The 27608-nt window shown below is 45.6% G+C and overlaps 6 protein-coding genes across 9 annotated transcripts in view; 2 read left to right on the top strand and 4 right to left on the bottom strand.

Moving 5' to 3' along the window:
- Window positions 1-2388, top strand: part of LOC144698476 (uncharacterized) — a 35861-nt gene extending 33473 nt beyond the window's left edge. Inside the window, 1 exon segment of the mRNA XM_078570416.1 lies at window positions 1-2388. Within this exon segment, the coding sequence (XP_078426542.1) occupies window positions 1-264 (264 nt within the window). The 3' untranslated portion in view covers window positions 265-2388.
- Window positions 1-27608, top strand: part of LOC144697491 (uncharacterized) — a 1380819-nt gene that overhangs the window by 951017 nt on the left and 402194 nt on the right. The window lies entirely within an intron of this gene.
- The window catches only part of LOC144698473 (uncharacterized), an 88151-nt gene that overhangs the window by 41704 nt on the left and 18839 nt on the right, over window positions 1-27608 (bottom strand). The gene's annotated exons all lie outside the window — the stretch shown is intronic.
- Window positions 1-27608, bottom strand: part of LOC144697517 (uncharacterized) — a 213017-nt gene that overhangs the window by 167347 nt on the left and 18062 nt on the right. The window lies entirely within an intron of this gene.
- LOC144698475 (uncharacterized) lies at window positions 1881-7778 on the bottom strand. The gene is made up of 3 exons (XM_078570415.1): window positions 7766-7778; window positions 7348-7651; window positions 1881-3126 (listed from the first exon to the last, which is right to left on the bottom strand). Exons 1-3 carry the CDS (start codon window positions 7776-7778, stop codon window positions 3027-3029), a joined length of 417 nt encoding a protein of 138 aa, XP_078426541.1. The 3' UTR covers window positions 1881-3026.
- On the bottom strand, window positions 7613-27608 carry LOC144697465 (uncharacterized). 3 transcript variants are annotated; one of them, XM_078569440.1, is made up of 3 exons: window positions 27430-27608; window positions 20582-21460; window positions 7613-9956 (listed from the first exon to the last, which is right to left on the bottom strand). In XM_078569440.1, the coding sequence occupies exons 2-3, from the start codon at window positions 21361-21363 to the stop codon at window positions 8189-8191; spliced, it is 2550 nt and encodes an 849-aa protein (XP_078425566.1). In that variant the 5' UTR covers window positions 21364-21460; window positions 27430-27608; the 3' UTR covers window positions 7613-8188. The 3 variants fall into 3 exon arrangements, with proteins under 3 accessions (XP_078425566.1, XP_078425564.1, XP_078425563.1); XM_078569438.1 differs by lacking the exons at window positions 20582-21460; window positions 27430-27608 and adding an exon at window positions 13859-13979 and having other exon boundaries at window positions 7643-10311; XM_078569437.1 differs by lacking the exons at window positions 20582-21460; window positions 27430-27608 and adding an exon at window positions 11578-11933 and having other exon boundaries at window positions 7643-10311.

Below are 27608 nucleotides of genomic sequence, written 5' to 3'. Positions count from 1 at the left end.
GAGAGATCTTTTAAATGCCCAGAGTGCGGGAAATTCTACAAATGTTCCCAGGAACTGATGTTCCATCAACACATTCACATTGACGAGGGACCGTTCAGGTGCTCTCACTTGGGATTGGTTTCATGCAAACATCTGACCTCACTAGACACCAGTGAGTCCACACTGGGGAGAGGCCATTCACCTGATCCAAGTGTGGGAAGGGATTCACTCATTCGTCCCACTTGCTCACACAGCAGTGAGTTCACATGTAACTACACTGATTGAGTTTTGTGTTAAGCACATCCAGGACTGAACTGTTTTCATTGGAGTCTGTTTCTGATGTTAATAAACTCCTGTCCGGTTATAGGGTCTGATATTGTGGATGAAAGTGAAATAAATTAGCTTCATGTTGAACACATGGTGTGCCGAGTCTTTTTAATATCTCTAACACAGGTTACATTCGAATTAGGAGCAGGAGTTGGCCACTCGGCCCATAGAGCCTGCTCCACCATTCAACAAGATCATGGCTGATCTGACTGTAACCTCAACTCCACATTCCCATCTATGCCCAGATAACCTCTCTGCTTATCAAAAATCTGCCTTCAAAATATTCAAAGACTCTGCTTCCACCGCCTTCTGAGAGAGTTCCACAGACTCATGACCCTTTGAGGGAAAAAAATTCTCCTGATCTCTGTCTTAAATGGGCGATCCCTTATTTTTAAACAGTGACCCTTAGTTCTAGATTCTCCCACCAAGAGGAAACATCCTCTCCACATCCACCCTCACAGACCCCTCAGGATCTTATATGTTTCAATCAAGTCGCCTCTTACTCTTCTAAACTCCAGTGGATACAAGCCTATCCTGTCCAACCTTTCCTCAGAAGACAATATCCGCATTCCAGGTATTAGTTCAGTAAACTTCTGTGAACTGCTTCCAATACATTTACATCCTTCCTTAAATTAGGAGACCAATACTGTACACGGTACTCCTGTGCCCAGTGCACCAATGCCATTAATAACTGGAGCATAACCTCTCTACTTTTGCATTCAATTCTCCTCACAAAACAATAACATTTTATTAGCTTTTGTGATGATTTGCAGTATCTGCACCCTAACCTTTTGAGATTAATGCACTGGGGCACCAGATCCTCTGCATCTCAGAGCTCTGCAATCTCAATTTAGCTAATTTGCTTTATTTTTATCCTTCCTGCCAAAATACACAATTTCCCACATTTTACTTCATTTTCCAGATCTTTGCCCATTCAATTAACCTATCTATGTCCCTTTGTAGCCTCCTTATGTCCTCTCCAAACTTACTTTCCCATGTATCTTTGTGCTGCCATCAAATTTAGCAACCATTCTTTCAGCCCCTTAATCCAAGTCATTTATATAAATTGCAAACAGTTGAGGCCCCAGCACTGATCCCTGTGGCACACCACTCGTCACATCCTGCCAACCAGAAAATGACCCATTTGTGCCTATTCTCTGTTTCCAATCTTCTACCCATGCCAAAATGCTACCCCCTACACCATGAACTTTTATTTTCTGCTATAATCTTTGCTTTGGCACATTATCAAATGCCTCTTGGAAATCTGAGTATATCCGCTGGTTCCCCATTATCCACAGCACATGTTATTCAAAGAACTCCAAGAAATGGTTAAGCATGATTTCCCTTTCACAAAACCCATGTTCAGTCTGCCTGGTTACCTTGTATTTTTCTAAGAGTCCAGCTAGAACGTCATTAATAGTAGTGTCTAACATTTTCCCTATGACAAATGTTAAGCTAACTGCCCTGTAGTCTCCTGCTTTCTGTCTGCCTCCCTTTTTGAACAGAATTACATTCGTTATTTTTAATCTCGTGGAACATTCCCGGAATCTGGAGAATTTTGGAAAATTAAAACCAAGGCATCATATGTCTCACCAGCCACCTCCTTTAAGACCCTAGGATGAAGTCCACCAGGACCCGGGACTTGGCAGACCGCAGCTCCAGCAGTTTTCTCAGTACCGCTTCCCTGTGATTGTAATTTTCTTGATTACCTCCCCTCCTTTCCATTTGCTGATTTACAGTTATTTCTTGGACATTACTTGTATCCTCAACTGCGAAGGCACCTGTCCAGATAATGTTAAACGGTGATGTCATGCAGCAGCACTTTGGGTCTTTGTTTTGAAGAAATGGAATTCAGCTGTTCTCATTAGGAATGCTGGAGACAGACTGATCAACAATGTCATCAGCAAATACACAGCAGCATTAGAGGCCCTTCCACCCATCGTTTCTGTGTCTAAGGTTTTTCCAAAGAGCTTCTTAATTTGCCTTCTCTCTCTCCAGAACCCTGATTCTCTCCCTCTCAAGTTATTGTCCAATTCCTTTGTAAAAACTCATCAGTTCAGAATAAACAATATTGAAAGATGAGCAGGAGCTTCTGCAGTGTCCAACCTGCTAATTTCTTCAGTGTTAACAAAGTTTCCTTGACCAAATGACACGAATAGTTGGATTGGGGATTCTTTTCTATTTTTGAATTTAAAAAAAATACTGGTGATTTCAATTTAAAATTTTAAACAAAGTTAATTCTGATCAAGCATCTCTTCATTTTTCTCAGTCGATATATCCAATCGAATCCCCCTTGCTGTATAACCTGTTACGGAGGCTGTTATAGAAAAGAGGGAAAGGTTTGCTACAGCTATACAAAGCCCTGGTTAGATCACACCTGGAGGACTGTGTATAGTTCTGGGAACGGCACCTTATAAAGGATCAATATTTGCCTTGAAAGTTTCAGAGGAGCCGCATCGATGAGGTTGGTGGGTTTTGGAAATTGGAAGTTGTACATCCGCAGCTTGTGGTACTATTTCACCTCACTGTTCATTCATGTTCATGTCTAACACACTCGATGCTGTTATTGGCTGAACGAATCTTCTGTGCTATTATTCGGCGCTCCTACTCCTCCCGTCCGGGTTTGGCCGTCATCAGGGAATGTTGTTTTCTTGTTGCTGTGTGAACTGTCACAATGAACTGATCCTGGAGTCTCTTTCCCCTGGGATCTACAAAACCCGTCACTTCTCTTCCTCTTTCACTCTCACTCTTTCGTTCCCAGTTTGAGTCGGTTCTCCTTTCGGGCTCTTCAATAAATCCATTTGGGCGGGCAAGTGGCAGCTGAAATTTAATATCGGGAAATGTGAAGTGATTCATTTTGCCTGGAAGAATGAGGAGATACAACATCAAATAAACTGTACAATTCCAAAGGGGTTTCTCTGTTACACAGCAAGTGGTTAGGATCTGGAATGCACTACCTGAGAGTGTGGGGGAGGCAGATTTAATCGCGGATTTCAAAAGAGAATTGGACAGAAAATGCAGGTCACCGGGGAAAAGGGGACCAGGTGAATTAAGTTTCCAGAAGAGTAAGAGGGTCTCCCTTTTCAGACTGAGATGAGGAGATTTCTTTTCTCTCGGAGGGCCATTAGTCTGTGGAATTATTTTCCCCAGAAAGCAGTGGAGGCTGGGTCATTGAATTTATTCAAGGCAGAATTAGACAGATTTTTGAGAGGCAAGGGAGTCAAGGATTATGGGGGTGGGGGGCGCGTGGGGGAGACAGGAAAGTGGAGTTGACACCACAACCAGATCAGCCATGATCTTATTGAATGGCAGAACAGGGTCAAAGGGCTGAATGGCTTCCTCCTGTTCCTATGGCATGGGCCTGTGGTGTAACCTTGGCGCTGTTTCCCTAATACTATGAAAGGTTCGAGGGGAAAAATGGTTCCATTCCTGCTCCTATTTGTTATGTTCTAATTCAGAGCTGATCCCACTCAAGACAAAGGTTTCAGTTTTTTCCACTTACTTTATATATCCTCACAGAGAATAACAACAGGTTGAAAAGTTGCCGGAGAAGATTGACCCTTTCTGTGTGTGTCCATATGTGACACAGCAGAGGAAGATTGAAATTTTCACTGAGCAACATTTAATCAGACTCGGTGTGATGGTGTCTTCCAGTTCTGTATGTGCAATGAGAGAATCAATTTCTATTAGTTGCTTTGAACCCATATATTTCTAATAGGATTGGATGTTGTGCATGTTCGATCATTTTTTTTCAGGATTATTTGAAATGAATATTCATAAATCTATTTGTGTGGGGACTTGCTGAATAACAGCTGGGCTGGCAAAGTTTGGAAAATATTTCCTCGTAGCCAAAGGACATAAAGCAGAACTATGTCTGGATTGCACTGGAGAGGGTGCAGAGGAGATTCACCAGGGTGTTGCCTGGGCTGGAGCGTTTCAGCTATGAAGAGAGACTGGATAAGTTTTCCTTAGAGCAGAGAAGGCTGAGGGGGGACCTGATAGAGGTATACAAAATTATGAGGGGCATAGATAGGAAGGAACTTTTCCCCTTAGTGGAGGTGTCAATAACCAGGCGGCATCGATTTAAGGTAAGGGGCAGGAGTTTTAGAGGGGATTTAAGGAAATGTTTTTCACCCAGAGGGTGGTTGGAATCTGGAACAAACTGCCTGTGGAGGTGGTAGAGGCAGGAACCCTCACAGCATTTAAGAAGTATTTAGATGGGCACTTGAAATGCCACAGCATACAGGGCTACGGGCCGAGTGCTGGAAAATGGGATTAGAGTAGATTGGTGCTTGATGACTGGCATGGGCACGATGGGCCGAAGGGCCTGTTACTGTGCTGTATAACTCTGACTCTATGTCGGTAATACAAGTAGAAGCAGGAAGAGAGGGTCTCTACTTGACCCTAGGTGGACTTAAACCACCAACCTTTCAGCTGAGTCTGCCCGAGAAGCAGCGTGGTGGGCCACTGGTTAGATTTCGGTGCTTTCACTTTCTTCTTTCCGTTCCCAGTGTCGATGACGTGTAAATGTTGTAACGAGCAGCCAATGACCAATTCAACCAAGACTCAAAACGTTAGCTCTGTCATTCCCTCCACAGACGCTGCCAAACCTGCTGAGAGCTTCCAGCACTTTCTGTTTTCATTATCATTACCGGCCTGATCATAACATAAACTAAATAGTCGGCCATAATCAGTGGAACGAGGACAGAGTCAAACTTTCGTGTGGATGGTATTTTTAGAACTGGAAATGTCTGAGAAGGAGATTTTATTTTGTCTGTTCACGGAATGTCAGTGTCGCTGGCTAGGTGAAGGTGGTGGTGAGCTGCCTTCTTGAACCGCTGCAGCCCCCATGGGGTGTAGTTACACCTAAGGTGCTGTTAGGGAGGGAGTCCCAGGATTTTGACCCAGTGACAGTGAAGGAACGGCCGATATATTTCCCAAGTCAGGATGGTGTGTGGCTTGGAGGTGAACGTCCAGGTGGTGGCGCTCCCATCTATCTGCTGCCCTTGTCCTTCTAGGTGGTAGTGGTCATGGATCGTGAGTGTCTGGAATTTGCTGCCAGAGGAGGTGGTGGAAGCAGGTACGATAGTGGTGTTTAAGAGGCAGCTTGACAAATACATGAATAGGATGGGAACAGAGGGATATGGACCCCGGAAGTGCAAAATGTTTTAGTTTGACAGGCAATATGATCGGCGCAGGCTTGGAGGGCCGAAAGGGCCTGTTCCTGTGCTGTACTTTTCTTTGTTCTTTGTTTGGAAGGTACAGTATAAGGAGCCTTGGTAAGTTCCTGCAGTGCATCTTGAAGATGGAACACACTGGCTGCTACTGTGTGTCGGTAGTGCAGGGAGTCAATGTTGTGGATAGGGCGCCAATCAAGCAGACTGCTTTGTCCTGGATGGTGTCGAGCTTCTTGAGTGTTGTGGGAGCTGCACTCATCCAGGCAAGTGGGGTGCATCCCATCACACACCTGACTTGTGCCTTGTAGATGGTGGACAGGCTTTGGGGAGTCAGGAGGTGAGTTACTCGTCGCAGGATTCCTAGCCTCTGACCTGGTCTTGTAGACACAGTATTTATCTGGCTAGTCCAGTTCAGTTTCTGGTCAATGGTAACCCCCCCCAGGATGTTGATAGTGAGAGATTCAGTGATGGTAATGTCGATGAATGGCAAGGGGCGAAGGTTAGACTCTCTCTCTTGTGGAAGATGGTCATTGGCTGGCACTTGCCACTTGTCAGCCCAAGCCTGGATATTGTCCAGGTCTTGCTGCATGTGGACATGGACTTCTTCAGTATCAGAGGAGTCGCGAATGGTGCTGAACATTGTACAATCATCAATGAACATCCCCACTTCTGACCTTATGATGGAAGGAAGGCCATTGATAAAGCAGCTGGGCTGGGCCGAGGACACTACCCTGAGGAACTCCTACAGTGATGCCCTGGAGCTGAGATGATTGACCTCCAACAACCACAATCATATCCCTTTGTGCTAGGTATGACTCCAACCAGTGTAGAGTTTTCCCCATGATTCCATTGACTCCAGTTTTGCTAGGTCTCCTTGATGCCACACTAGGTCAAATGCTGCATTGATGTCAAGGCCAGTCACTCTCACCTCATCTCTGGAATTCAGCTCTTTTGTCCATGTTTGAACCAAGGCTGTAATGAGGTCAGCAGCTGAGTAACCCTGGCGGAACCCAAACTGAGCGTCGATGAGCAGGTTAAGTGCCGCTTGATAGCATTATTGATGTTGCCTTCCATCACGACACTGATGATGGAGAATAGACCGATGGGGCAGTAATTGGCTGGGTTGGATTTATTCTGCTTGTGTGTAGGACATACCTGGGCAATTTTTCACATTGGCGGGTAGATGCCAGTGTTGCAGCTGTACTGGAGCAGCTTGGCTAGGGGCACGGCAAGTTCTGGAGCACAAGTCTTTACTACTAATAGCTGGAATATTGTCAGGGACCATAGCCTTTGCTATATCTTATGCCTTCAACTGTTTCTTGACATTACATGGAGTGAATCGAATTGGCTGAAGACAAGCGTCTGTGATCCTGGGGGCCTCCAGAGGAGGCCGAGATGGATCATCTGCTCAGCATTTCTGGCTGATTATTGCTACAGATGCTTCATGCTGATGTGCTGGGCTCCCCCATCATTGAGGATGGGGATATTTGTGGAACCTCTCTGTCCACTGCAGTCCCAAGAACACAATCAGCTATAGATCCAGAATATTAAACTCCAGCCCAGTTACAGGGCTTATTAAGATAAAAGCAAAATTCAGCAGGTCTGACAGCATCTGTGGAGAGGAAGACAGAGTTAACGCTTTGAGTCCGTACGACTGAAGAAGAGTCATACGGACTCGAAACGTTAACTCTTTTTCTCTCCACAGATGCTGTTAGACCTGCTGAGTTTTTCTAGCATTTTCTGTTTTTGTGACAGGGGTTATTAACATCAGCAGAAACAAACCCTGATTATCAAAAGGAACATGATTCAGCCCTAGATGTGATTAACAACAGCGATAACAGCAGAACTCAACCTCTGGAGTCACCTGTGAACTTGCTGGTGTCTCAGCAGTTGGGATGACTGAGTGAATCCCTTATCACACTCAGAACAGGTAAACAGCCTCTCTCCAGTGTGAACTTGCTGGTGTGTTCGCAGGTGGGATGACTGAGTGAATCCCTTCCCACACTCGGAGCAGGTGAATGGCCTCTCCACAGCTTGAAACCGCTGGTGTCTCAGCAGGCTGGATAACTGAGTGAATCTCTTCCCACACTCAGAGCAGGTGAACAGCCTCTCTCCAGTGTGAACTCGCTGGTGTCTCAGCAGTTGGGATGACTGAGTGAATCTCTTCCCTCACTCGGAGCAGGTGAAGATCCTCTCTCCTAGGTGGTCTGGTGGTTAGGATTCGGTGCTTTCACTGCTGCGGCCTGGGTTTGATTCCTGGTCAGGGAGTGACGATTTTTCACCAGTTGGTTCCATGGCTCAGTGGTCTTGTACACCAGGGGTTGTAAGTTCAATCCTCGCTGGAGTGTAAGGTTAGATTTTTCTCCTGGGAGAGGAGGCGGAGGCTAAGAAGAGATTAGATGGAGGTGTTCAGAATCATGAGGGGGCTGGTTAGAGTAGATTGGGAGAAACTGTTCCCGTTCATTAAGGGTTCGAGAGGGAGAAGCAACAGATTTGAAGTGATTTGCAAAAGAAGCAAATGTGATGCGGGGAAAAAACTTTTTCACACAGCCAGTGGTTCAGGTCTGGAATGCACAGCCTGGAAGTGTGGTGGAGGTAGGTTCAATCGAGGCTTTCAAGAGGGCATTGGATGGTTATTTGAATAGAAATTATGTGCATGGGTAAGAGGAAAAGGCAGGAGAAGGGCACGAAGTCATGATACTCATTTAGAGAGCCCCTGCAGACACGATGGGCCGAATGGCCTCTTTCCGCACCGTAACAATTTTGAGATTCTGTGATTCAGCGTGAACCTGCTGGTGTCTCAGCAGGTCAGAAGACTGAGTGAATCCCTTCCCACACTCAGAGCAGGTGAACGGTCTCTCTCCAGTGTGAAGCCGCTGGTGTGTTCGCAGGTTGGCTGACTGAGTGAATCCCTTCCCACACTCGGAGCAGGTGAACGGCCTCTCCCCAGTGTGAACCCGTCGGTGTCTCAGCAGATCGGATGACTGAGTGAACCCCTTCTCACACTCGGAGCAGGTGAACGGCCTCTCCCCAGTGTGAACCCGTTGGTGTTTCAGCAGGTCAGATGACTGAGTGAATCCCTTCCCACACTCGGAGCAGGTGAACGGCCTCTCTCCAGTGTGACCCCGCTGGTGTTTCAGCAGATGGGATGACCGAGTGAATCCCTTCCCACACTCAGAGCAGGTGAACGGCCTCTCCCCAGTGTGAAACCGCTGGTGTCTCAACAGGTCAGATGACTGAGTGAATCCCTTTCCACACTCGGAGCAGGTGAACAGCCTCTCTCCAGTGTGAACTTGCTGGTGTGTTCGCAGGTGGGATGACTGAGTGAATCCCTTCCCACACTCAGAGCAGGTGAACGGTCTTTCTCCAGTGTGAATTCGCTGGTGTGCTCGCAGGTTGGCTGACTGAGCGAATCCCTTCCCACATTTGGAGCAGGTGAATGGTCTCTCCCCAGTGTGAAACCGCTGATGTATCAGCAGGTGGGATGACCGAGTGAATCCCCTCCCACACTCGGAGCAGGTGAACAGCCTCTCCCCAGTGTGAAACCGCTGGTGTACCTGCAGGCTGGATAGCTGAGTGAATTGCTTACCACACTTGGAGCAGGTGAACGGTCTCTCCCCGGTGTGAACTCGCTGGTGACACAGCAGGTCGGACGACTGAGTGAATCCCTTCCCACACTCGGAGCAGGTGAATGGTCTCTCCCCAGTGTGAATTCGCTGGTGTGTACGCAGGTTGGCTGAGTGAGTGAATTCCTTCCCACACTCGGAGCAGCTGAATGGTCTCTCACAAGCTGGAAACCGCTGGTGTCTCAGCAGGCTGGGCAGCTGAGTGAATCCCTTCCCACACTTGGAGCAGGTGAACGGCCTCTCCCCCGTGTGAAACCGCTGGTGTCTCAGCAGTTGGGATGACTGAGTGAATCTCTTCCCACACTCAGAGCAGGTGAACGGTCTGTCCCCACTGTGAACTCGCTGGTGTCTCAGCATGTCGGATGACTGAGTGAATCCCTTCCCACACTCGGTGCAGGTGAACGGCCTCTCCCCAGTGTGAACCCGCTGGTGTCTCAGCAGGCTGAACAGCTGAGTGAATCCCTTCCCACACTCAGTGCAGGTGAACGGCCTCTCCCCAGTGTGAACTCGCTGGTGTGTTCGCAGATTGGCTGACTGAGTGAATCCCTTCCCACACTCGGAGCAGGTGAACGGTCTCTCCCCAGTGTGAACCCGCTGGTGTGTTAGCAGGTCAGCTGACTGAGTGAATCCCTTCCCACACTCGGAGCAGGTGAACTGTTTCTCCTCACGGTGAATTCGCTGGTGTGTTTGCAGGTTGGCTGACTGAGTGAATCCCTTCCCACACTCGGAGCAGGTGAACGGCCTCTCCCTGGTGTGACTGCGTCGATGCTTTTCCAGCTGGGATGGGTAATTGAATCCCTTCCCACAGTCCTCACATTTCCATGGTTTCTCCATGGTGCGGGTGTCCCTGTGTCTCTCCAGGTGGGATGATCAGCTGAAGCCTCGTCCACACAGAGAACACGTGTCCGGTCTCTCCCTGCTGTGAACGGCGTGATGTTTTTTTCAGGCTGTGTAACTGGTTGAAGCTCTTTCCACAGTCAGTGCACTGGAAACACTTTCACTCAGGTGTGTGTGTGTGTGTCTCGGTGCCTTTCCAGTCACACTGATGTTTGAAATCTTTCCCCACAGACAGAACAGACAAACATTTCTCCCAGATTCAAAGATGAGGACATTCAGGTCCTGATGAATCGAGTGACTCTGTCAAATCTTGATGTGATGTTTGGTTTGAGTTCTGCGTCTGTAAATCCTCCCCTTCTAAGACCCTGTAAAAGGAGTTTACAAAAGTCATCACTGTACTGTAAGAACAGGATGGAAATTCAAAACAGAAAATTCTAATTTCTGTGGTACATTTTTTCTTCCCTTGTTCCCCCAAAGCTGCAAATCCCCGCCCCACACACTCTCCCTCCTCCCTGTGCTGAAATCCAAACAGAGTTTTGGACAATTCTTTATGTATCTTTTTAACAAATTTTGACAACTGGAGGTGACAATATGTTTGATCATTCTCTTCAGCCATTACTCGTGACAAAACATTAATCTGAAACCCCCTGACCGACCATACAGATTGGCAGACGTTAACCTTGCGTCCAAAACTTCCTGTGTGGAAATTTAATGAGCGATCATGGAGGTGGTTTCTCCAAGCCTCCCAGGGTTTCCTTCCTTCCTTCTCTCCCTCTCTAACTAAGTTAAACCTGAGATCAGTCTCATGGCCCATTCTGGTTACTGCTTCTCTTTCTGATGACTAATTAACTCCAATTAAACACTGAGAAGACCGATGACACTGTTTTCAGTCCCTGCTCCAATCTCCATTTCCGAGATACCAATTCCATCCTTCTTCCTGGGAACAGGCCGAGATTAAGCCACTGTGTTCACAACCTCAGTGTTACATTTGATCTCGAGATAAGCTTCTGACCTCAAATCTGTGCCATCACTAAGATGGCCTGTTTCCACCTCCGTAACATCACCCGACCTCACCCATCTAAGTGCATCTGCTGCTCATCCCTGCTGTTGTTGCCTCCAGACTCGACTACTGCAACACATTCCTTGCTAGTTTCTCACATTTTACCCTCTATAAACCTGAAGCCATCCAAAGATCTGCTGTCCATGTCTTCATTCCTAGCAAGTCCTGTTCCACTATCACCCATCTGCTTCCTGACCTGCCTTGGCTCCCAGTTGAGCGGCAACTTGATTTTAAAATTCTCATCCTTGTTTTCAAATCGCTCCAAGGCCTCGCCCATCCCTTATCTCAGCAATTGCCTCCAGCCTCAGAACCCTATGAGTTATTTGCACTGCTCTAATTCTGGATTCTTGTGCATCATCCATTTTAATCGCACCAACATTGGTGACCTCGCCCAAACTCTGAAAGTCTCTCCCTGCACCTCTCCCGCTGTCTACCACACTTTCCTCCTTTAAGACACTTGAGTATTGCTGATAAAAGAGACATTCTGTCAAAACTTTTCATCCTGTAATCACCAGGACGCAACACCAAATTTCAAAGAGTATCAGTCAGGTTCATAATGTGGCTCACTTACACTTGCCAGATGCTACATACACTCATCCATGGGGACCTGTCCTGTGCAGGTAGAAGAATCATGGCCAGGCATGGCAATATTTTTGAAATAAACAAAAGCATGGGGAGGATGATGGCTCCCTGGTGAATTCTCCATGCCGACGCCTTGATCAATCAGAGTCGACTGGCCAACCAGTCATTGCCCTTTCCTCATGCAGTATAAATTGTTGTTTGCTTTGAAATTTGGTTTTCTTGCATCCGTCCGGATGAGTGCAACAGGAAAAGCTTAAACAGCATGTCTCTTTTCAGCATTACTTAAATTCTGTACTACTGAGTGACTATGGGTTTACAATTCTCTTGTTGCTGATCTTAAACTCCCGCTGAACACACATTTTACGAGTGTCTCCCTCGGACCCTGTTGTTCATTGTCCCCGTGAGGATGGCGGTCGCGCATGCGCCCATCTCGATATTGCGGCTTTTAAGATGGAGATCGCGCATGCGCCCGTCTCGACATTACGGTGATAAAGATGGAGATCGCGCACGCGCCCATCCCGACATTGCGGCTTTCAAAATGGAGGTCGCGCATGCGCCCATCTCGACATTGCGGCTATAAAGATGGAGATCACGCATGCGCCCATCTCGACATTGCGGCCAAAAAGATGGGTGCTGCGCATGCGCATTACTCCACATAGGCTGTTAACTCGGGCCTTTTCTCCAGAACAAGTGCAAAGGCGAAACAAAAATAAAAATAGCTAGAAAAACTCAGCAGGTCTGACAGCATCTGCGGAGAGGAAACAGTTAACGTTTCGAGTCCGTATGACCCTTCATCAGAACTAAGGAGAAATAGAAATGAGGTGAAATATCAGCTGGTTTAAGGGGGGGTGGGACAGGTGGAGCCGGATAGAGGGTCAGTGATAGGTGGCAGCAAAGAATATTTTCTTTTCCCACCTATTTCCATTATTTTTAAATGTATTTCCATCCATTGTTTTATCTCCGCCTTTTACGATCCCTTCCCCCCCCCCACCCCCACTAGGGCTATCTGTACCTTGCTCGTCCTGCTTTCTACCCTTAATGTCACCATTAGCACATCCTTTAGATAATATCACCACCGTCAACACCCCTTTGTCCTTTTGTCTATGACACCTTTGGCAATCTCTCCTTTGCCTTCACCTATCACTGGCCCCCTATCCAGCGCTACCTGTTCCACCCCCGCCCCCCCTTCTACCAGCTTATATTTCACCTCATTTCTCTATTTCCTTAGTTCTGATGAAGAGTCATATGGACTCAAAATAGAAATGAGGTGAAATATAAGCTGTTTAAGTGGGTGGGACAGGTGGTGATATTAGCTAATGGTGACATTAAGGGTAGAAAGGATGAACAAGTGACAGATGGCCCTAGTTGGGGTGGCGGGGAGGAAGGGATCGAAATAGGCTAAAAGGTGGAGATAAAACAATGGATGGAAATACATTTAAAAATAATGGAAATAGGTGGGAAAAGAAAATATTCTTTGCCGCCACCTATCACTGGCTCTCTATCCAGCTCCACCTGTCCCACCACCCCTTAAACCAGCTGATATTTCACCTCATTTCTATCTTTCCTTAGTTCTGATGAAGAGTGATATGGGCTTGAAACGTTAACTGCATTCCTCTCGGCAGATGCTGTCAGATCTGCTGAGTTTTTCCAGCTATTTTTGTTTTTGTTTCAGATTTCCAGCTTCCGCAGTATTTTGCTTTTCTCTTAAGTGTTTAATTGACTGCCACTACTCTCCCAGGAGTGCCTACCTTGAAGAAGTACTGCTCTTCTCTCCGACAGGATGTCTGCTTGTCTCTTTTGCCCTGTTCACCTTCTTTGCTTTCCATTTCTCTCCTGGTGTTTGACAAGGTGTTTACTAAAACTCGCTTTCACAGCCATATTTCACCATTAGCACAAGCTTTAGCAAATATCACCACCGCCAACATCCCTTCGTCCTTTTGTCAATGACATCTTTGGCAATCTCTTCTTTGCCGCCACCTATCACTGGCCCTCTATCCAGCTCCACCTGTCCCACCTCCCCCCCATAACCAACTTATATTTCACCTCATTTCCCTTTCTAGTTCTGATGAAGAGTCATACGGACTCGAAATGTTGACTGTGTCCCTCTCCGCAGATGCTTTCAGACCTGCTGAGTTTTTCCAGCTATTTTTGTTTTTGTTTCAGATTTCCAGCATCCGCAGTAATTTTGCTTTTATCTTAGTGCAAAGGCGATGTCTCCTTATTGAGGGTTTGGGGCCGAAACCGTGACTTTCTGAAGACTAACAACTCACCCGCCGGCCATACTTACATTCGCGAGTTTATTTTCGGCTCTGAATCCGGACTCGGTCTTTGCAAAATCCGCATTTTAAATCCGCTCTCTTCCCGTCTGTCTCCACGGACTGTGCATGCCCCAGCTCACAATGATTGACGGCAGCTCGGGACCAATAGGAAGAGGGGGCGGGGCTGGAGGACAGAGCCGTGGGGTCCTCTAGCCAATCGCAGTGAATGAGGGGGCGGCGCCCGGTTGGAAGGGAAGCCTGCGCAGTGCGTCTGCTGGATCAGGATGAAGGCGGTCGGGTTTGACAGTCCAGTGGGATGAGAAAGGGCCGAGTGCAGGAGAGGAATAGAGCCGGAAAGTGGGCTGACAGTGTTCACAAACACCCGATGCAGGACTCCAAACCCGGATTAGAAACTCCTGGAGCCCAGTTTACACCGGATGTTTGGAAACTCCTTTTTACAAGGGGAGGATTTACACACAGCAAACTCAAACCGAGAGAAATGTTTATCTCTTAATTTCTGTCCCCGACTGACCTGCTGAAACAAAGTGAATTCACACTGGGGATAGACTTTTTTAATGCCCAGAGTATGAGAAGTGCTTTAAAAGGCATTGGGAACTGATATCTCATCAACGTATTCACATTGACGAGAGACTGTTCATCTGCTCCGGGTGTGGAAAGGGATTCAGTCAGTTGTCCCATCCGCAGACACACCAGCGAGTTCACACCGATGAGGCTTTTTAAATGCCCAGACTGCGCGAAGTCCTAGAAATGTTTCAGGGAACTGATGCTCCATCAACGTGTTTGCACTGACGAAAGACCATTGAGGTGCTCTCACTGTGGGTCTGGGTTCAGGCAATCCTCTGACCTCACAGTACACCAGTGAATTCACAGTACACTGTTCTCACGCTCCGAGTGTGGGAAGGGATTTTGTGGTTCATTCATACTGCTGATACACCAACAAGTTCACAAGTATAAAGACAAAATACTGCAGATCCTGGAAATCTGAAATAAAAACAGAAAATGCTGGAAATACTCAGATCACAGGCAGCATCTGTGGAGAGAGAAACTGAGTTAAGTTTTGAGCCCGTGTGACTCCTCCTCTTCAGAAGAGTCACACAGAGTCAAAACATTAACTTGAGTTCACTACAGTAACTACAATGCTTGAATTTTGCTGTCAATCACATTTGGGACTGAACCATCTTAATTGGGGTCTGTTTCTGCTGAAGTTAATAAACCAGTTATACTCTGGATAAATGTCAAATAAATCAGCTTTGTGTAAAACACACAATGTGTCAAGTCTTTTTAATATCTCCATGGAAGTTAGTTCCTTTTGAAATGCTCTCCCTCTCCAGTCTCCTCCAACCTCACTTCCAACAGCAAGTGCAAGGAGCTCATGGAGCTTCTTTGTCACTAAGATTGAGACAATCCAATCAGCTGCCTCTGCTGCATCCCTCCCTTCCACTGGCCCACTAGCCCAACTTTCTGTGAAGATGCTCCATGTCCAAGCTCTGAACTCTCATCTTTCTCCAGTTTCTCTTCAATCTCCTCTCATGCCCTCTCAGTGCTCATCTTGTCCATGAGAAAAACCTTCTGCTCCGATGACCCTATTCCCACTAAACTGCTGACCATCCAACTTCTCCATGTTAGCTGATAATTTTCAGACTTTTCTTGCTTTCCCTTCTGGTAATGTCGCTGTCACCTTTAAATCCACCATCCTGACCCATCCTAAAAGAAGGATCTATCCTTAGCCCCTCCTACTCCTCATCTACACGCTGCCACTAGGCAACATCATCCAAAAGCACCATGTTAGTTTTCACATGTACACTGACAATTCTCAGCTCCACCTCACCACCATCCCTCTCCATTCCTCCACTGTCCCTAAATTATCAAACTGCTTATCCCACATCCAGTACTGGGTGAGCAGATATTTGTTCCTTTTTAGAATTGGCAAGATCAAAACCATTGTCTTCATTCACTATTACAAATCCATTCTGTAACTACCAAGTCCATCCTTATGAGGTAACATTGGGACATGTTGTCCTATTTTTGTCAAGCCAGGAATCTTTCTTCCTAAGCAAGACACAGAGAGAGAAAGAGAGAGAGAGAGAGGGAGTTATTTCTATAATATTCAATACATTTCAGAATATTTTATAAAGTTATTGGACAGTGATTTCTCACAGATCTCCCAATCTTGAGAAGGAAATATTCTTATTGACATCTCACAACTGATTTCTGACTAACCTCACTATTTCTAAGCTACGAGTTTGTTTTCTTAATTTCTTGATGACAAACTGTAGATAACACACTAAAGCTACTAGAAAGATCAGAATCACAAACTCAAACCCTTGAGGTGCTACCAAGAATAAATATCAAATCCTTTCCACTAAAATGTGATAACTATCGATTTGGATTAATCTTTCCCATCTGCCGATCATCTCACACAATTCAAAATTATTGACGTGTTGTAAATATATCTGATTCAATCAGAAGTTCATGCACGGACTTTAAAGATTCTCCAGCTCTCTGTTCACCTGCATCCACCTCGTGAATATTTTCTAAATCCAGATTCTATTTCTCTTCGCATTAATTTTACCCTCTCTGTTAGATATCAGTGTGTTTAATTCTATCCTGAATGTTTGAAAGTCAGTTTCTCTATGGAGTATGTGTCAACATCTTGATGAATTAAAATGTTGCCTCATTCAATTTTCCACAATAATCACTTCATATTCTTCTGTTGTCAAGTAATTGAGCATGTCTGGGATCTGTTCTTCAGTGCAGGGTCACCATGCATTTATACACGTTAATTACACCACTCATAACAGATCACATCTGCACACTCACGCCAGTATCCCAATTCCATGCTGCATGTGCCAACTTATGCAAGTCACTAGGTGATATCAAAATGTCAAAGGGGTTTCTTGCTTTAAGATTTTTGCTTATCTACCCCTGCATGGTTTTGATGCCTTGGATAGTGGCCAGACTATTAAGATCAGTTTTGTTTCCTAAGTACAGGGGCAAGAACACAAACATCACCAAAATAAATCCACAATTTACTTGTCTCATCTACACTTTCCTGACTTTGACTAGGATGTACATGTGTATCAAACTGAATTATTCCATTGAACTATACCCAGCTGAGTTATTCAGTTTCCCAATCGGTGGTGTCATTTTCTCTACCTTTAATTCTGAATACGCCATTCCATTAATTACTATTCTATCTTATTCAGGAGTGCTGGGCGAGCTTTACTATTCCATTTAATACTCACATAATATGTTGTTTATAGATCAGAGACAGAAGTACAGATTTTTGCAATCAGTTTGGAGATAACTCCCACACTTCCTGTTCTCAGACGGTTTGTCTTGAAATATAGCAAATGGGATGAAGCAAAATATTTAAAAAGCAAAGTCTTTCATTCAAATTGTCACCATGCTGTGATTGGAAAGGGTTAGCTTCTCTGCTTGCTTGAAAAGGGGCTGAAGAAATATTCTCAAATGTGTACAATTGTGTCAACTTTATGTAACTTCACTTTCAGAACAAGGATGAACATAATCCCATTTCAATCTTTGTTCTTCCAATTCCTCTGGTATTTTTCTCAGCTTTGCCCAAATGTTTTCTTATTTTTGTTCTTTCTTCAAACTGAAGAAGAATAAAACTAAAAAATTTGAACGCAAAATATTGTGGATGCTGGAAATCTGAAATAAAAACATAAAATGCTGGAAAAACTCAGCAGGTCTGGCAGCATCTGTGGCGAGGTAAACAGAGTCAACATCTCGAGTCTGTATGACTCTTCTTGTGGAAGCTTTTACTGTCTGTGTTTATATTTCTTACTAATTTTCCTCTGGTATTCCAATTTCTCTCTCTTTATCATTTTTCTAGTCACCCTTTGCTGGTTACTAAAATTTTCCTAATCCTCTGGGCTACCACTAATCTTTACAGCATTGAGGATCTTTTCTTTCAATACCTTTAACTTCTTTAGTTAGCCATGGATGGTGCATCCTTCTTGTAGATTGTTATGACCCAGCAGTTGGTGAAGGCTGAGTTATTTAAAATCCCAGAGGGAAACTTTAAATAACTGTCATAGCCTATATTTTCAATTGGTATGTTTGAGCTCTGAATTTAGAAATGAAACCACCAGATCTTCAGAGGTGTTTTATATAAATTAAATTAAACATTTATTAATTTTAATAAGAAATTAAACACATCTACAACTTACCACCATAATAACTTTTAAACATCCTCAAATTAACCACTCCCAGGTAATCTTCCCCAAGGCAACAATAACCCATAGACTTAAACAGACACCGGGCAAAGCACATTTTACCTGATGAATTTGGTCCTTTGCAAACACAGTTGTAGGCTTACAGGATTAGATCTTTCATGCCTCTCACTTCCTCACACAAAACTCTTCTGTATATGCCTAGCCTTCTCTTTGAATGCAAATTCTCATCGTATCACCAGGCCCTTTGAACTCCACCTCTCCTAACAATAAAACCCCTTTCATAGTACCAATTTTATTAGTAATATAAACAGTAATATAAAATTAGGTCTCCTAGTTAGGTGCAAGATTTCACCCCCAGTCTTTGAATGGTTTATTCAACAAAATGCAAATGTACTCTTTACCTTTTAATGTATTGTTCACCCAATTAACATCTCAAAACTACGACACATCAAAGTACCCAGACTATCTGGCTTTAACCTAATTAGGACACACACACTCACAAAGACCCTACTACAAGTCCAGTTTTAAATAATTTCCAATAACATTATATACATTAATATCTCTTCATGACATAGAGTCTTTCTTTCTCAATGGAATATATCTTTTGCTAATTATGAAATATTTCCTTAAATGTTTGCCACTATTTCTCCACTGTCTTACCTTCTAACATATTTTACCAATCCACTTGAGCCAACTGTGTCTTCATGCCCTTGTAATTGCCCACAAGTTTACGACCCACAAATCTCACCCTCAAAGTGATTGTGAAATTCCATTATGTTATGATCACTCTGATCTAGGGGATCCCATATTATTATGTCCCATCACACATTATCAGGTCTAAAACATCCCGTTCCCAAGTTAGTTCAGAAGATATTATTCTAAGAAACAGTACCGAATACACTCTATGAACTCATCCAATGTTATTGGTCCAATTCAAATTAAGATCTCCCATGATTATTGCAGCACCTTTATAACAAGCCCCCATTATTTATTGATTTATACTCTGTCCGACATTGCAGATACAGTCAAGGGCCTATAACCACTTCCATCAGTGTCTTATTTGCAATTTCTTGTCTCCACCTAAGCTGATGTTACATTTTGCTCATCCAGACCAAGATCATTTCTCTCTGCTGTCCTGGTCTCATCCTTTATTAACAGAGCTACTCCACCTCCTGTTCTTTCCTTCCAAAATGTCAAGTGGCCTTGATTTTTCATCCCTTAGCTGTGGTCACTTTCACACTCTATTACTCCAATATCTATCATATCATAGTCATTTTTTCTAATTGTTGTGAATTCATCCATCCTGCTACAAATCCTGCATACATTTAAGTGCCATTAATTTTTAACATTTTCCCACTATGACCTTATTTGTTCTGCTGAATATTGCATTTTAATGGTAATTACAAGATGCTTGGCCCACTCCTGGGCTTGGGTCATGGACAGCAGCGTCTTCACTCTTGTCTGATGACCTTATCCAAAAGAGCTGCTCTAGTTAGAAGGACTTGTCCTGCAAGGTAATATCACAGTGACAACGAGGCATTCTTACGTAATTTAATGAGACCCAATTATTTATCGAGTATATGAAAATGTAAATCAAATACTCTCAGCTCCTGCAGGTGATTCTCTGGTTACAATTTTATATATATAAGAAAGGAACAAGAGTGTGAAGTCTGGAGAAGAGTGGAGAGGCATTGGGGGAAGATGGATTGGTTAACCGGTTGAAGACTGAAAGGAAGGATGAGATAGTTTGCTGCTGCTGTTTAGGGTGTCATTTGTAACTTTGGTAAGAGTGTGAGTGGAAACCTTATTGGAGGGATTCAAACAGGGTCCTAGCAAAGAGGGACAGAAATTTCGGAGTTTTAACACATTTCAGGACTTCAAAGGGGAAAAGGGAAGTTGGGGATCAGGCAGTGACGGTGAGGTCAAGGGTTGGTTTTATTGAGGAGACGGTGGTGATGCTGGATTTGAAGGACAGACGGACAGGACCTGAAGAGATGTAGCCATTATCAACACCGTGAGGGAACACGGGGAAGTTGGGTAATCAGCAGTTTAGTGGGAATAGAGCGGATGGAGCAGGAGGTGGGCACGATGAGCACTGAGAGGGCACGAGGGGAGATGGGGGAGAAACTGGAGAAAGATGTGGGTTCAGGGCTCACGGCAAGGAGGAACATTAGAGACAGTTTGTCCCAGTGGGCTAATGGAAGGGAGGGGAGCAGCAGAGGCAGCTGATCGGATTGTCTCAATCTTAGTGACAATGAAGCTCCACGAGCTCCTCACACTTGTTGATGGAGGTGGGATGAGGGAGACTCCTTCAAAAGGAACTAACTTGTTTTAGAGATATTAAAAAGACTCAACACATTGTGTGTTCAACACAAAGCTGATTTATTTGGCTTTTATCCACAATATTAACAGATGTAACTGGGCTGGAATTCATTTACATCAGCAGAAACAGACCCTGATGAACAAACTTCAGTTCTGGATGTGATTAACAGAAAAATCCAATCATTGTAGTTACTTGTGAACTCTCTGGTGTTTCAGCAGGTTGGATGAGGTAGTGAATCCCTTCCCGCACTCGGAGCAAATGAAAGGTCTCTCCCCAGTGTGAAACCGCTGGTGTCTTAGCAGGGTGGACGAACGAGCAAATCTCTTCCCACACTCGAGGCAGGCGAACGGCCTCTCCCCAGTGTGAGTGCGCTGGTGCTCCAGCAGGTTGGATGAGGTTGTGAATCCCTTTCCACACTCGGAGCAGGTGAACGGCCTCTCCCCCGTGTGAATTCGCCAATGAACAGTGAGGTCATATGATGCCTTGAACCCAGCCCCGCAGTGAGAGCACCTGAACGGTCTCTCGTCAGAGTGAACATGTTGATGGCGCATCAGCTCCCCGGAACTTTTATAGCACTTCCCGCAGTCTGAACATTTAAAAGGTCTCTCGTCAGTGTGAACTCGCTGGTGTGTCAGCAGCTGAGATGACTGAGTGAATCCCTTCCCACACTCGGAGCAGGTGAATGGCCTCTCCCCAGCATGAACCCGTTGGTGTTCCAGCAGGTGGGATGAAGTAATGAATCCCTTTCTGCACACGGAGCAGTTGAATGGTCTCTCCGCACTGTGACTGCGCCGATGATTTGCCAGCTCAAACTGGTAATAGAACCCTTTCCCACAGTCCTCACATTTCCACGGCCTCACCCCAGTGTGTCTGCGCTTGTGTTTCCACAGACTAGATGATCGGCTGAAGGCTTGCCCACACACAGAACACGTGTACGGTTTCTCTCCACTGTGAACGGTGCTTTTTCCTTCCATGTTTAAAATCCGATGACATTCAGGTAACGATAAATTAGGGGACTCTGTCAGATCCTGATGTGATGTTTGGATAAGATTCCAGATTGCAAATCCTCCCCTGTGAAATTGGGGAGAAAAAGGGTGTCAGAGAGAACCCACAAAAACACAAAGGCAGGTTGTGAAATTGAGCTGAACGAATCTGGTCATTTGTGTGACAGGCACTAGGAAAAAGCGACCATTGAAAACTGCTGGACCGTCATGAAAATCCAACTAATGTCCTTCAGGGAAGGGAACCTGCCATCTGGTCTGGGACAACACAAGACTCTGAGCTCTATGTGACGAGTGGGAACAGAAGTTGCGTAGGTGAGGGATTTTATATACCTACAAATAAACTAGAACTTTGTCAAAACCACCAAACCCCCTCAACCTCCACCACCTAGAAGGACCAGGGTAGCAGGTGTATGTGAACATCATCACCTCCAAGTTCCCCTCCAAGTCACACACCGTCCTGATTTGTCTGACTGACATCCAGTACTGGATGAACAGAAATTTTGTCTATTTAAATATTGGGAAGGCTGAAGCCATTGTCTTCAGTTCCCACTACAAACTCCACTCCCTAGCCACTGACTCCATCCCTCTCCCTGGCAACTGTCTGAGACTAAGCCAGACTGGTCACAACCAGGGGTTCATATTTCACCGCCAGCTGAGCTTCTGACCACATGTCTGTACCATCTCCAAGAGTGCACATTCCAATCTCAGTGGCATCACTGACTTGGCCCCGTCTCCGCTCATTTGCTCCTGAAACTCATGCATTCCTTTATTACCTCTAGCCTTGACTATTCAAACGCACACCTGGCTGGCCCCTCACCTTCAGCCCTGATAACCTGGGGTTTATCCAAACTTCTGCTGCCTCTGTCCTCTGCACTTAGTCCCATTCACTCCATCAGTCCATCATCCTGTCGTCACTGACTTACACCAGCTCCTGCTTAAACAGTAACTCAATTTAAAATTCTCATCCTTCTTTTCCAATCCCTCCATGACATTGCTCTCCCATATTTCCAGTCACACAGGTGTTTGAATATTTCTCCACAGACAGACCCGAGGGCGCTGGTGGGAAGTGACTGAAGCATTCTGGGAGAAGCCACCGCGACTCAGGAGGGAATCGAGGAGAAGGACTCTTGCACTCAACAGGAGGAAGAGCATCCAACAGAGGGCGCTGGTGAGAAGTGACTGAATCATTCTGGGACAAGTCACCACAGACACCGCGACTCAGGAGGGAATTGAGGACGACCCACTGTCAAAGAACGGAATAGCCCCAAACATTACATTGCTGTAGTGTTTCCATCCCTCCCTCCTCCTCAAACCTAAAAAAAAAAGAGAGATAGAGAGGAAAAGGCAGTGCCTTCAGGAGTGCACCAGACCTGCGAGGGACACTAAGTGGATTTTAAAGAAAAAGCAGATGATTGGTGAGTAAATCCTGGGAGCAGACTCGGAGGGAGGAGCACCGGAGCGGTGAGTATAAATCTAGCTTACCTCGGGGATTTGCGGCCTTGTCTCCAGGGAGCAGACTTGGAGGGAGGAGCACTGGAGCGGTGACCTCGGGGCACAGAGTAACTGAAGCGAAAACTGAAAAAGTGACATCACAGGAAAACTGTGACCTGATTGGTTGGTAGGAAATCTGCACAAAATTTGAAAAAAAAACACTGCAAAGCTAATTAATAAATTAATTATCTAAGTCGAGATGGCTGGGCAGGTGATGTGCTGTAGCTGTATGATGTGGGAGCTGGCAGATCCCATTGCGAGCCGCAGTCACCACATCTGCAGCAAGTGTTGGTTGCTGGAGGAACTCCAGCTCAGAATTGATGAGCTGGAGTCCGAGCTCCGGACGCTGCGGCACATCTGAGAGGGGGAGTGTTACCTGGACGCTTTGTTTCAGGAGGCAGTCACACCCGGTAGATTAAGTACCTCAAGTTCAGTCAGTGGTCAGGGTCAGCAGGGTGTGACTGCAAGTGAGGCAGGTAGAGGGATCCTGTGTTCAGGAACAGAGGAGTCTCAGCTCTTGACCTTGTCCAACAGGTACGAGGTACTTGCTCCCTGTGTGGATGAGGAACAGGGCTGTAGGGAGGATGAGCCACTGACAACAGCACCGTGGCACAGGAGGCCATTCAAGAGGGGGGAGCAAAAAGACAAGTGGTAGTTGTAGGGGGTTCTATAATTAGGGGAATTGATAGCATCCTTTGTAAGCAGGGTCGAGAGTCCCGCATGGTATGTTGCCTGCCCGGTGCCAGGGTGAGGGACATCTCTGACCGGCTTGAAAGGATATTGGAGAGGGAGGGGGAGGATCCAGTTGTGGTCCACGTCGGAACAAATAACATAGGCAAGACTAGGAAAGAGGACCTGTTTGGGGATTATCAGGTACTAGGAACTAAATTAAAGAACAGGTCCTCAAGGGTTATAACCTCCGGATTACTACCCGAGCCAGGTGCAAATTGGCATAGGGATGCGAGAAAAAGGGAAGTAAACACATGGCTAAAGCAGTGGTGCGGGAAAGAGGGGTTCCATTTCGTGGGGCACTGGCATCAGTATTGGAACAGGAGGGATCTGTGCCGTTGGAACAGTCTCCACCTGAACCGATCTGAGACCAATGTTCTAGCGAAAAGGGTGAATAGGGTGGTCAACAGGACTTTAAACTAGAAAGTGGGGGGGAAGGGAAGGGTAAAACTCCAAGAAGTATGACTATTGGGAAACAAAGCAGCAGGTTAGCGTGTGGGGGGTGGATTCAACTTCATGGAAAATTATGAAAAAAGAAAGGAGAGCCAAGAAAGGAAAGTCTCCAGAACACAAAATAGGACAGAGTGTTTGGAAAGGGCTAGGAATCTAACTTCAAGCACATCAGATAAAGGGACAACAATGAGAAAGGGGATGGGAAATACCGGACTGAAGATGTTGTATACAAAATAAGGTAAATGAGCTTGTGGCGCAGATTGAAATTGGCAGGTATTATGTGGTGGACATCACAGAGACATGGCTGCAGGGGGATCAGGACTGGGCGCTAAATATCCAAGGATATACATCCTAGCAAAAAGATAGGCAGGTTGGCAGAGGGGGTGGGGTTGTTTTGTTAGTAAGAAATGAAATTAAATCGATAGCAAGAAATGACGTAGGGTCAGATGATGTAGAATCTGTGTGGGTAGAGTTGAGGAACCGCAAAGGTAAAAAAATCATAATGGGAGTTATGTACAGGCCTCCAAACAGTAGTCAGGATGTGGGGCACAAGATACACCAGGAGATAGAAAAAGCATGTAAGAAAGGCAAGGTTACAGTGATCATGGGGGATTTCAATATGCAGGTAGACTGGGAAAAACAGATTGGTAGTGGATCCCAAGAAAAGGAATTTGTGGAATGTCTATGAGATGGCTTTTTGGAGCAGCTTGTGGTGGAGCCCACTAGGGAACAGGCAATTCTAGATTTAGTGATGTGTAATGAGGCAGATTTGATAAGGGAGCTTAAGGTGAAGGAACCCTTAGGAGGAAGTGACCATAATATGATAGAATTTACCCTGCAATTTGAGAGGAAAAAGCTGGAATCAGATGTAACGGTATTACAGTTGAATAAAGGCAACGACAGAGGCATGAGGGAGGAGCTGGCCAGAATTGACTGGGAGATGAGCCAAGCAGGAAAGACAGTGGAACAGCAATGGCAGGAGTTTCTGGGAGTAATTTGGGAGACACAGCAAAAATTCATCCCTAGGAAGAAGAAGCATACTAAAGGGAGGACGAGACAACCATGGCTGACAAGGGAAGTCAGGGACAGCATAAAAGCTAAAGAGAAAGCATACAATGCGGCGAAGAGCAGTGGGAAACCAGGGGATTGGGAAGCTACAAAGACCAACAGAGGACAACTAAAAAAGAAATAAGGAGGGAGAAGATTAACTATGAGGGTAAACTAGCCAGTAAAATAAAAGAAGATTGCAACAGTTTTTTTAGATATATAAAGGGTAAGAGAGAGGCAAAAGTGGACATTGGGCCGCTGGAAAATGACGATGGAGAAGTAGTAGTGGGGAACAAAGAAATGGCGGAGGAACTGAATAGGTACTTTGCCTCAGTCTTCACGGTGGAAGACACGAGTAACATCCCCAAAGTTCAAGAGAGTCAGGGGGCAGAGGTGAGTATGGTGGCCATTACCAAGGAGAAGGTGCTAGGAAAACTGAAAGGTCTGAAGGTGGATAAATCACCTGGACCAGATGGATTACACCCCAGAGTTCTGAAGGAGATAGCTGAAGAGATAGTGGTGGTGTTAGTGGTGATCTTTCAGGAATCACTGGAGTCAGGGAGGGTCCCAGAGGACTGGAAAATCGCTAATGTAACCCCCCTGTTTAAGAAGGGAGTGAGGCAAAAGATGGGAAATTACAGGCTGATTAGCCTGACCTCAGTCGTTGGTAAGATTTTAGAGTCCATTATTAAGGATGAGATTTCAGAATACTTGGAAGTGCATGGTGAAATAGGGCAAAATCAGCATGCTTTCATCAAGGGGAGGTCATGCCTGACAAATCTGCTGGAATTCTTTGAGGAGGTAACGAGTAGGTTAGACAAAGGAGAGCCAATGGATGTTATCTACTTGGACTTCCAGAAGACCTTTGACAAGGTGCCGCACAGGAGGCTGCTCAGTAAGATAAGAGCCCGTGGTGTTAGAGGCAAGGTACTAGCATGGATAGAAGATTGGCTGTCTGGCAGGAGGCAGAGAGTGGCGGCTGGTGACTATTGGAGTTCCACAGGGGTCAGTGTTGGGACCACAACTTTTCACTTTATACATTAATGATCTAGATGAAGGAACTGAGGGCATCCTGGCTAAGTTTGCAGATGATACAAAGATAGATGGAGGAACAGGTAATATTGAGGAGGCGGGGAGGCTGCAGAAGGATTTGGACAGGTTAGGAGAATGGGCAAAGAAGTGGCAGATGGAATACAACGTGGGGAAGTGTGAGGTCATGCACTTTGGTAGGAAGAATAGAGGCAAAGTCTATTTTCTAAATGGGGAGAGAATTCAGAAATCTGGAGTGCAAAGGGACTTGGGAGTCCTAGTCCAGGATTCTCTTAAGTTTAATTTGCAGGTTGAGTCGGTAGTTAGGAAGGCAAATACAATGTTGGCATTTATTTCTAGAGGACTAGAATATAAAAGCAGGGATGTGCTGCTGAGGCTTTATAAGGCTCTGGTCAGACCACATTTAGAATACTGTGAGCAATTTTGGGCCCCGTATCTCAGGAAGGATGTTCTGGCCCTGGAGAGGGTCCAGAGGAGGTTCACGAGAACGATCCCAGGAATGAAAGGCTTAACATATGGGGAACATTTGAGGACTCTGTGTCTATACTCGATGGAGTTTAGAAGGATGAAGAAGAATCTGATTGAAACTTAGGGGGAACTTCTTCACTCAGAGATTGGTGAGAGTGTGGAACGAGCTACCATCTGACGTGGTAAATGCGGGCTCACTCTTAAGTTTTAAGAATAAATTAGATAGATACATGGATGGGAGAGGTCTGGAGGGTTATGGACTAGGTGCAGGTCAATGGGACTAGCGGAATAATATTTCAGCACAGACTAGATGGGCCGAATGGCCTGTTTTCTGTGCTGTAGTGTTCTATGGTTCTTACAGAATAATGAAAGACCTGGATAGAGTGGACGTGGGGATGTTTCCATTAGTAGGAGAGACTAGGACTCGAGGAAAAGGGGGGAGAATGGGGTTGAGAAACTTATCAGTAATGATTGAATGGCGGAGCAGCCTCGATGGGCCGAATGGCCTAATTTCTGCTCCTATGTCTTATGGTCTTATATTTTCTCCTGTTCAAATACCCTGCATTAAAAAAAATGCATTACTAAGAGGCCAGAATGGAAATTGAGAAGAGAAAAACATTTCTCTTGGTCTGAGTTTGCTGTGTGTAAATCCTCCCCTTCTAACCCCCTGCAAAAGGAGTTTCCAAAATCCATCCATGTCAGTCCAGGATAGAAATTCACTACATCCTCTCCCGCGCATGCGCCCTGCTGCACGATCTCGGGCCTCCAACCTGTCGACGCGGCGCCTGCGGCTCTTACCGGGCCGTTCGTTACCAACGCGGGCCAGATAGGTTCTTATTCGGGTTTTGAGGCCTCCGCTGGGTATTTATGAAGCCTCCCCACCTACTCGGCCTCCTCCATTCCCCTCCTACGATCGGTCGTTTCTCTTCGTTTCCAGAGTCGAGGTGACCGTCCGCCTGTGGCCGCAGCAACCGCCC

This window comes from Cetorhinus maximus, chromosome 23 (genome assembly GCF_964194155.1).
Source record: "Cetorhinus maximus chromosome 23, sCetMax3.hap1.1, whole genome shotgun sequence".
NCBI lineage: Eukaryota > Metazoa > Chordata > Chondrichthyes > Lamniformes > Cetorhinidae > Cetorhinus > Cetorhinus maximus.
The sequence above is the reverse complement of the archived record's forward strand: the minus strand, read 5'-3'. Positions and strand labels throughout refer to the sequence as shown.

Coding starts and splice junctions, on each gene's coding strand:
- LOC144698475 (XM_078570415.1), bottom strand. Junction 3,127..7,347: donor AGACACCAGCAAGTTCACAG/GTGACTCCAGAG, acceptor ATTAAATTTCAG/CTGCCACTTGCCCGCCCAAA.
- LOC144697465 (XM_078569440.1), bottom strand. CDS start 21,363: ATGGAAGGAAAAAGCACCGTTCACAGTGGAGAGAAACCGTACACGTGT. Junction 9,957..20,581: donor AAACACCAGAGAGTTCACAA/GTAACTACAATG, acceptor GGAGAGACACAG/GGACACCCGCACCATGGAGA.